At 39.3% G+C, this 10,710-nt stretch overlaps 1 protein-coding gene across 6 annotated transcripts in view; it reads left to right on the top strand.

Annotated features, from left to right (window-relative positions):
* Wdfy3 (WD repeat and FYVE domain containing 3) overlaps nt 1-10,710 on the top strand; it is a 269,996-nt gene that overhangs the window by 74,235 nt on the left and 185,051 nt on the right. For all 6 annotated transcript variants that reach the window (XM_017802846.2, XM_017802849.2, XM_029555330.1 and 3 more), the window contains one exon: nt 7,077-7,200. In XM_017802846.2, coding sequence (XP_017658335.1) covers nt 7,077-7,200 — 124 coding nt within the window. The remainder of the gene's footprint in view (nt 1-7,076; nt 7,201-10,710) is intronic.

Consider the following 10,710-nt stretch of genomic DNA (forward strand, 5'->3'; position numbering starts at 1 on the left):
ATTTAGTCAGCCCATCTAGAGTCTGCTGCCAATAATTCTTCCACTGAGAGTGGGGCTTGCTCAGTTCATTTCCACAGTTCTGTGCTGGGTTTTTGCCTGCCTAAGTCTGCATGGGTCTTGTGCATGCTGACACCATTGCTGTAGGTTTGTAGAAGGGTCCCGGGCACCTGTAAGACCATTTCCGTATGGTCCTGCACCTCCTTCCTGGCTCTTACAGTCTTTCTGCTCCTTCTTCCAAAATGGTCCCTGCCTAATCCCTGGGTGGGTGGACCTCAAGAGATTATAGACTTTTTAATGCTAAAATAAGTGTTCAATTTATGTATTTCTCAGACCAGGCCAGCAGCTAATGCAGCAACGGGGAGAGGCAGACCCTATCTATTCTGTGTCTGTTTGCTTATTTCTTCACTTAGTCCCCTTTGTGCTCTCACAGATTCACTCAGTGAACTTGTTAGACAAGTGCAGAGTGTGCTACATGCTGTGCTCTGAGGTCTCAAACTGGTGACCTTCCTGCCTCTGCCTCTTCTCCGTGCCCTACTGGCAGAGATGCTGAGCCCAGCCTCGTGAAGCTCACTTGGTTTTACTCATGGCTCAAGTACCAAATGCAAAGAGCAGTAGGTTAAGGACAAACTGTGGAGAATATGAATACTGAAAAAAGGAGACCCATAAAGGATACAGAAAAGTAGCTGCTTGGACAGAGTAGAAAGCATCAGGGAAGGGTGATCAAGAGAAATGGAGAAAGAAAAGTTTTCCAAGAAGAATGGATGATTCTGTCACATGCAATAAAATCAGCCAGTAAGATGAGGACTGATAGGGGTTTATGAGATTTGTTGGTTTGAAAGTCTTTAGTACAGTAGGGGTAGAGGTCAGTGGGTTGAGGAATGAACGGGAGATGAAAAGAGACAGAGGGAGAGGGGTGTACTAGGCTTTGATAAATTGGAAAGAAATTAGAACAAAATAGATTGAAAAGCATTGTCTTAGTATTTTTAGTGCTACTATACCAAAATACTTGAGGCTGGGTACTTTATGTAGAAAAGAGTTTGGGAAGGCCAGACAACAGAAAGGGGACAAGCTCCATACAAAGGTGCCAAGGATGTGAAATAGCCTCAATATGTAAAAACCCACTTCCAGCAGGGCGTGGAGGCGCACACCTTTAATCCCAGCCTTCTGAAGGCAGAGGCAGGCATCTCTGTGAGTTTGAGGCCAGCCTGGTCTATAAAGTGAGTTCCAGGCCAGCTATGGCTACAGGGAGACCCTGTCTCAAAAAGACCTGCCCCCCCTCCAATAAAAACACCCACTCTCCAGAGACATGATCTCTTGAGAGACAGCAAGAATGGCAGTCACCATGACCTAACTACTTTCTTATTCTCTACCACCTCAGCCATCACACTGGGGACCAAACTTCTAGCACTGAACTTTTGGGGGACAAGGCATTGTCAGCCACAGCAGAAGTGAACCTGGAAATAAGGAAATTTAGTTTGTATGTTTACAATGTTTTGCTTTGTTTTTGAAGATTAGATATATTCAAGCCTGATCATGAAAAGAAAAGAAGAGGACAATGATGGGAGAAATTTGGAAATTTTCAAGGAAAGAGTGAAATTAGATCAAAAGAGGACAGAGCATAGTGTCAATTACAGGTGGATGAGTGAGCTCTGGACAGGAAGTCGCAGATCTCATCTGCAGGAAAACAGGTTTTCCTGGGTTCCAGTGTAGATTTGTAGTGATGATAATGGCACTGAATACGATCTTGTTGATGACCTTAGAGTCCTGTTGTCATTGGCAGAGAATGCCCTGTTATGGATCGAGAGCATAGATCTAGGTTTACTAGGGAACCTAAGTAAATTTTGGTCTGTTAGATTAATAGTGTGTGTGGAGAAACAATATCTGTTGGTTTGTTTTGAGAGCATGGGGAATATTGGAGATGATGGTTCAGTACTGGGTCTTATCACACAGGCCTTTGGAGAAAGAGACAGGAGGTGCTTTTGTTTTAGGACTGCATTTTACTCGAGTGGTCAGTCAGAGTCACTGGAGTGGAAGGAGAGTGGGAGGGATTAGATCACACAGCATCTGTGGGTTGTGCTGGATAGAACAGAAGAAGGAAAACAATATATCGAGAACATGTACATTGTTAAATGTGTGTGTGTGTGTGTGTGTGTGTGTTGCTGGGAATGGAGCCTGGTGCAGCTCTGTCACTGGGCTACATGCCCACCACAGGTTCAGTGAACAGTTTTTGCTTATTTGGTTGGTTGGTTGGTTGTTTTTTTTCTGTGTGTGTTCCACCAGGGCATCTTACATGCTAAGGCAAATGCTCTACCACCGAGTTATAGTTAAGTCTCCTAGGAAATTTCTAACTAAGGAAAAAATAGGAAATTATGTCTATGTCATTGTGGCCAATTAAAAATATGTAAAATACATTCATTGGGTTGACACTAACAAGTGAAAATTACCCCCTGGTAGTATTTCCATGAAGTCTACAAATACATAGCTACTTAATGTTTGGCTATGTGTACATGAACATTCTCCAGTAACAGGAAATGCCATTGTGAATGTCTGGCTCAGGACAACTTTATAGCCAACCAGTTCTTACCACATTTGCTAGAAATGAATTGATTATTGCAACTTTGCTTAATTTGTCACACAGACGCGGGCTTCTTGGTACAGAATAGCTTTTAAAGTGTGCTTGGAAGTGTTATTTCAGTGTGTGGTTTTTGCCTTTTGGAGACATGAGTCGGGAATTGACATGTGTTGAGTGCTTTTTCTGGGCCAGGCTTCATGCTAAGTTCTTGAAATGCCTCCTGCCTGCTTCATCACAGTCCTGCAGGGTGGCTGCTGTTCCTTCCTCTCAAGGTTTTCTCTGATCAAAAATTATGGAGAACCTGAGAATAGAGGAATAATACAGAAATTCAGCATTTCAAAAATAATTAAATCTTACGTCCAAGAATAAAATCTTACAGAGAAAACACTTGGGCTAAATGATTCATAATGAATAGCCTTTTAGTTGTCTAAAATTTCATAAAATGCCATTATTAATTACCGTTATATATGATCGTGATCTCTTATCATTTTTGAAATGTATTATTTACAAACTGATCTTGAGAAATTCCACTTGCTTTTGAATTTATTTCCAATTTATATATATATATATTATACTTTTTTTTTTCAATGTGTATGAGTATATTGCCTGCATGAGTGCACCCATGTCATGCAATGCCACGGAGTTCAGAAGAGGGCTTCGGTGTCTCCGGGAACTGGAGTTAAGGACGGTTTGTAGCTGCTATGTGGGTGCTGGGAATCAAACCTGGGTCCTCTGCAAGAGCAGTCAGTGCTCTTAACTGCTGAGCCATCTCTCCAGCCCCTCCAATTTATATTTGAGAAGCATCTAAGTTGAATACAGTATCCTCTTTAAATCCCTTACAAATGACCTTCACTTTTTAAAATTGTTGGCCTTCAAGGGAGGGAGGACACTCATGTTTGGAAGCAAATAAAAGAAATAACAGATGAGCTCTTTTTTTTTTTTTTTTTTTTTTTTTTTTTTTTTTTTTGACAGGGTCTCCCTGTAGCCCCAGCTGGCCTGGAACTCACTATGTAGACCAGGCTGGTCTTGAACTCACAGAGATCCGCCGGCCTCTGCCTCCCAGTGCTGGGATTAAAGGCATGCGCCACCACACCCGGCTAAGATAAGAAATCTTAACTGGCTTACTCTGTAAAATAATGAAGTTACATCTTCCTTGTGTTTGTGTTTTAGTTTTTGTTTGAAGATAGGATCTTGCTGTGTGGCCCAGGTTCACCAGACTTGTCACCCTGGTTCTGCCTCTTGAGTGGTGTCATCCTGGTTCTTCCTCTTGGGTGGCTTATCCTATTCATAGCGAATTGCCTAATGATGGCTAGTAGTCTGAACTTAAATTTAGATGTTGCATAAATTTTAAGAACCAGAGAGCCCCAGTTTAGAAAATTTTTTAAACAGTCCAACTTCCCTTATTAGTCCTATCTAATTTTTATTTAATGATGTTATTCAGTAAAAATATAAACTGGACTTCTACCTTATGCCTATGTTAAATAACACCATTAATTTCTTCTTCCCAAGGTATGCCAAATATATTTTGTTCAGGTGCTAGGAAGCCTTAAAAAATTTAATTAGGTAGATATTAAAAATGATTCTTTTAAGGGGCCTGTGTAAGGCCTGGGGTTTGAGCCCTAGCACTGTTTTAAAAAACAAACCTTAAAAATTACCTTTCTAATAACAAGTTATATGATTACCCTGTAAAGGTAAACAAGTTACAGGAATAGGGTTCATGCAAAGTTTAATTGGCAAAATAGTATTTAGCCAGACTTGGAATCAGACTGGTCCAATTTTAAATTCTCTCCTCTCTCTACCTAGTGGCTTAAGCCAACTTTACTAACCCTTAATTTCCTTATCTATAAACGGGAATGCTAATAGCACCTTTTATATAGCAGTCTATGAGATTTAAATATACTAAGTATTTAAACAGTGCTAGAAACATTGTAAATACTTTTTATATGGTAATTATTTTTCCCTTTATTGAATTTATTAGAAGGTGTTTTTGAACCTTAGGACTGTTTTTTATTGTTTTGTTTTCCCAGTATGGTTCACAAATGTCACAAATTTATCATGCAATCATTCTTTTTTGGATTCTCTTGCTGAGTTCTCTTTCCCAGCTTTCTCCCAAGAGCATCTAAGCAGTAATCTCTGAGATGGAAATAGATCCCAAGTCTTCAGACCCCAGCCCCATGCCCTATCCTAGCAGGTGTTTGCAAGATGGAGCTTTAGTTGAAGATCTGAAAACAAGTAGTATTTAGTATTTATAGATTTAGCTATTGAACTACAAAAATGCACTCTTTGCCGTTCTCCCTTATACTCACCATTATGGGACTCCTACTTTACTTGCTGTACTCCTCCAGCTTCCCTTGTTCCAGGATGACCAGCCTCTTGGTCCCTCTGCCACTGGTGGAGTGTATTCGCCTGGCATGGCCAAGATCTGGTTTCAGTCCCCATTTCCAAAAAAAGAAGGTCATGGGTCTTATTTGGCAAGTGACAGATTTAACTGTAAGTATACTAATAAAAATATCATAGCAGGAAAAACATTGAGAAATTCTTGGAATGCAATTTGTTCTTTGAGAGTATTAAATATCACTCCTCTATCAAGGTAATTAAACTAGATTCCTTGACCAACCAAAGTAACTCTTGTAGAGGTGGTTTTGTTTACTATTTTCAACCTAATTAAAAGTTTATAGGAAACAGTATTATAAGGATGTAGGAAAGATCGTCTATTAAAAGGGTATTGTAGGGCTGGTTGTGGTGGCACATGCCTTTAGTCCCAGCACTCTGGAGGCAAAGGCAGGCAGATCTTTGTGAGTTCAAGGCCAGCCTGGTTTACATGGTAAATTCCAGGTTAGCTGGGGCTACAGAGAAACCCTGTCTCAAAAAGACCAGAAAAAAAAAAAAAAAAAAGGATATTGTAAGGGGATTTATTAGGCTGTATGGAATGAAATGTTTATCTATATAATATATATGTGGGATAGATAACTTAGGGAACTTACATAATTCACAAGGAGGGGTATGATTGACTAGTTTTCCCTTGCGAATAACTAAGCCAAAATTTATAACCAAAATACGAAAAATGTAGAGGTCTTTTGGTTTTGGAGTTCCCAGTCCATCTGTGTTGCCTTAGGTTTTATTTGCCTGTTTCTTTTTATTTTGCCTTTGTTTGGGGGACAGTGTCTTACTGTGGAACCTAGCCTGGTCTTGGACTCTCGGCCCTCTTGCTCCAGCTTCCTGATGGTACGTTATAGTCATGTTCCACCATACACAGCTCTTCCTTACTTTTAGCTTCAGTGCATCTGTAGTCTCCAGTTAGTAGTATGTGGCTATAGCAGCAGTCTGCGTAGAAACAAACACCCTTATTTGAGGATCATTCGTACAAAAGACAGCCATGATGTTAGCTTGGGAAGCAATATAAGAATGAATAAATTATGTTTGCTCTCTTTATAGTGACATTTGAATAGTAGCACAAAATACTGTTATAATGAAGAGGTATCATGACAGTTTAAAAGAAAGAATTTCCATTCAGCTGTAAAGAACATTTTTAAAAACTGTATCTATTTATATAGCCACTAAAATACTATTGCTTTCCCATGATGATGGCCCATCTTATTCTCTTAGCTGATCCCCTATTTATCTTTGAGAAATACATATATATATATATGTATATATATATATATGAATACATTAAGTTGGCTGGTGGGCAGTAAGGGGAGGTGTGGAAAGGGGAGAGCATCTAAATGGCATCAAACTATATTGTATGAAAATCACAAAAATTCAATAAAAATTAAAAAAGAATTATTTTTTCCAAATCGTTTGTCCTAATTTTTTTTTTTTTTTAATCTTTTTGAGACAGAGCCTCCTTGTAGCCCCAGCTGGCCTGGAACTCTATGTAGACCAGGCTGGCCTCAAACTCACAGATATCCACCTGCCTCTGCCTCCCAAGTGCTGGGATTAAAGGCATGAGCCACTATGCCCAGCCCTTGTCCTAAATTTTTGTAAAAGCAAGTTTATGAACCTTCTGTTCATTTCTTTTATGTCTACCCCTTCCATAATAGTCTTATTTTAGAGATGATTGTGGCTAGAATTTAGAAATTCTGAAATATTAAAATGAGGTTAATGAATTTTGTGTTCAGTGGTGGACTTGGCACTAGTCGGCCTCTGCTTTCCCTCATCTGGCACGTCTGGATTTCATCAGAAAACCTTACCCCTTCCTTTGCCCTTTTTCTATAGATTCGTAGTTTACATTTCCTTAGAAAATGGTTGTGTTTTCTAAAGTTTGTTAGTGAGATTGAGTCTCTGGCTTTAAGTTTTATTGACTTAGTCATCTATTCAGTAGATTAGTATTTATAAGAACATGTGGCCAAATGTGATCTGTTGAGAGACATGAGCTTTAAATGTAATCAGGTTCAAAGTAAATGTTGTAACTATACTGACCTGACTTGATGTTCAAGTTATGCCACACTTTGAACAGCAAAAGGACAATACTTCATTAAATATGTTTTTCTCTCCTCTGCAGGTTTTTGGAAATGCTCCACCAAATACAATGACAGAAAAGTTTTCTGATCTTCTGCAGTTCACAACGCAAGTCTCACGACTAATGGTGACAGAAATTCGAAGGAGAGCATCAAATAAATCCACAGGTACTTACAGAAGCAAGCTCAAAATGGATTTGCCAGACTAGACCTTTAAAAGAACTATTGAAATTAAATAGGAAGCTGACCCTGTTACACACACCTGGATTTCAGCTTCCAGCCCCTTCTCACTCTTACAGTCACGTCTTTACATTATTGTCAAGAGCAATAGTTCTGCTTGAAGCAGACTGCTACTCCTACCCACCCCCTCCTCGACCCTCCCACTGCCATCCTTTCATCATTCTCCTCTAAGAAAATCTTGAATCCATAGCACAACATGCAAAGTAAATCTGTAATCTGGTCATGTGTATTCTTTCTTGGCTCAATTTCTTGTTTTCGTTTCTGTATTTCTACCAAAGCAAGCCCCCAGTGACAGCTGTGCTTGTAGATGAGTCCTTTACTTTTTTTTGGTTGTTGTTTTTCTTATTTTTGTTTGTTTGTTTCTTTGAGACAGGGTCTCTCTGTAGCTCTAGCTGGCCTGGAACTCGCTATGTAGACCAGGCTGGCCTTGATCTTTACTTACAATCTTCCTCTTAGGAAGAACAGTGTTCCTCACCTCAGTATGTATCTGAGGCCTGGATTAAGCCCTGCTTTCTAATGGGATGTTTGATTCCTGTAACCAAAGAAAATTCTTTTCTTCTGAACCCTATTTTGTTTCTTAGCCTCATGAGTGGTACACACGCAACACATAACACACACATACACGCCTTCTCTCCCTGTTATACCACAAGCTGCTCATGGGTCTCCATGTGATCTGCAGTAGTTGCTGGACCATCTTCTACACTACCGTTCTTACCACTCTGTTCCTGTTTTGCTGAAACATCTTTCTGATTCTTTGGAATGGATCCTGTCTCCCCGAATTCTCTGTCATTTTCCTCAAATTGACTTCTTCATTTTGGTAAAGCTCTGAAAATTTTTTTTGTTGTTTGTTTTTTTTAATTGGTTTCTTCTCTCGAAGATGTAGTTTTTCATTTTTCTGATTTTCTTCCTTTTCAGTTTTTCATTTCCCTAAATAATTCACTTCTTTTGAGTGCAGTAAAGAATTGCCTTTTTATGAAGTTGATTTTGTCTCTGTGTTTTATACAGGAGAATGGAATGTACTCAATGTCTCACCCTTGACTTCCTGCTTTTTTTATTATTGTTGTTTTGTAATCTAGGCTGGGCTAGAACTCTTGGTCCTCCTGCCTCAGCCTCCTAAGTGCTGGGATTCCAGGTCTTCTACCATGTCCAGCTTCTCATCTGCACTTATAAGAGTGGAATTAAAGGACTGGTGAACAGCATTTTTAATTGTGGGCAGAGTCTGGCGCCATGAGGTCAGAGTAAAGTTGTCCTGCTTAGCTATTTTGTTGGTGACTCTTAGAGTGCCCCAAGGATTTTTCACTCTGCTTGGAAGACATAATGTCTGACTTGGCATTTTGGAAGCCAGCACCAGGGGAAGAAGGAAAGTTTGGGATCCTTCACTACATAAGATTCTACTTGTTTCTGTGTCTGGTGGTTTTTCTTGTTTACAGACAGCCACCTTCTCATCATAAACGCTCATGGGAGAGAGAAAGAAAGCAAAATCTCAAGACTCTTGTACTTTCTGGCCAAGCCGGTTCTGAGGCCCCACCCTCAGCAGCTCATCTCACCGCAGTTACCTTCTAGTGCCCGGACTTCATAGGTCATATGGTGAGGGGGAAGGCTCAGACCATAGCAGTGGCCTTTCACAAAGAACAGAGATGAGTGCATGTTCTGAAACTTCCATCTTAACCATTATGCAATCTTTGGAGCAATTAAAATTCCTTATTCAATAGCAAACATTATGTGAATTGATGTATGAATTTAAAACTGAGATAGTTTTAATTATATTTTCAGTAAAAATGGTGGTAGTTAATGTGTCTATCACTGGTCTCTCCTTCTCCACCCAAAATGGGAACGAATCCTCTTTCATCTTCCCTGATTTAAGTGACTCTTGTGAAGTAAAATGTGTTATGTAAGATTCATGTGGTTTGTGCCTATTCGGTATCTTTAAACAGATGACAGAAAGGGAAATTTCTCTTGTCACATGTTAACCCCTGCTGTTGTGTTTTCTTTCTTGATTGGCATCTGAAGTCAGAAAAAAACCCAAGACTTTATGTGTACTTGCTTCATTGTTTTCTCTTAAAATACCTAATCTGCCTCTTCTTTGAAAGAGATTTTGCTATACTGGAGATTTGTTTTCTTAACTTCCTGTATGATTTTATTCCCATAAAACCATCTTTTCGGTGTAATGAAAGATATCTCAGATATCTCATTCTTTCTTAGAGTAGTAGTTATACAAGTGTTATTTTAACTTCCAATTTTGAAATACCATAGGCTCATAGAAAGTTGCAAAGTTACTACACAGGGCTCGTGTGCCCTTCTCTTGCTTCCCTCATTACTGACATCTTTTTTATTAACGGGTTAAAATATATACCGTTATCATATTTTGTTTAAGTCCATATAATATTTAGCCTTATAATTTTTAAGTTCATTTAGAATTTCTTAAGATTTGACTCCGGTTCATGTGCTCTTCCTCAGAGAAACCTTTCGTAGTCACTGTCTTGAATCTGTCCTCCTTCTCCGTCCTCCCAGTTAGTCTCTTCGGTCACCTGCTTCTCTTGGCCTCGTATTTCATTTTTTTCACCTGTGTCCACCATCTTACTGGCAAGTAGGAGAGGCTTGTCACACATTAGGTGTTAAGACATTTTTACTCATTTTTAATCTGGAATTCTTTGCTCCTTCTTACCCTCCGAAGCTTGGAAAAAGAGCCAGCCTTACTGATCTGTAAGACAGAAGAGCGTAATTGGAATTTCTCTTCAGTTGACATTAAAGACACTGACTGCAGGAATCCTTTTATCTTTACTTTTGAACATTGAAGAGTCTTTTGGTTACTGTTGTTATTAAAATATTTTTGTGGAGATTTTGTAGGGTGTGTGTGTGTGTGTGTGTGTGTGTGTGTGTGTGTGTGTGTCTTACCATGTAGCCCCAGGCTTACCTGGAATGCAACCAAGGCCTATCTTGAACTAGTCATCTTCCTGCCTAGGCCTCCCAAGTGTGGGGATTACAAACCTTCAGCCCTACACATGGATCAAGGAGAATTTTTTTTTTCAGCCTTTAGATTTTTTTCTAAAAAAATTACATATTTTCAAGATCTAGGTGTTCACTGAATCACCAGACCCATATTACATTCCGATTTATTTCTATTGTGATTAAAAGTTCTACCCTCCTGACAGTTTTTTTCTTTGTTTTTATTTACTTTTTTTTTTTCTTTGTTTTTTGAGGCAGGGTCTCTCTATGTGACCCTGGCTGCCCTGGAACTTCCTATGTAGAACAGGTTGGCCTTGAACTCACAGAGATCCACCTGACTTCTTTTTCCAAGAGCTAGCATGCACCACCACATCTGGCACTTACTTTTTAATTTTTTTAAATTGAATCTTTGAAAATTTTATATAATATAGTTTGATCATATTTAACCCCCCCTCACCCTTCTGCAGCCCTTAGTGGCCCCCAAATTCATGT

The sequence above is a fragment of the Nannospalax galili genome, unplaced genomic scaffold, assembly GCF_000622305.1.
Source record: "Nannospalax galili isolate Female #2095 unplaced genomic scaffold, S.galili_v1.0 scaffold405, whole genome shotgun sequence".
Classification (NCBI taxonomy): domain Eukaryota; kingdom Metazoa; phylum Chordata; class Mammalia; order Rodentia; family Spalacidae; genus Nannospalax; species Nannospalax galili.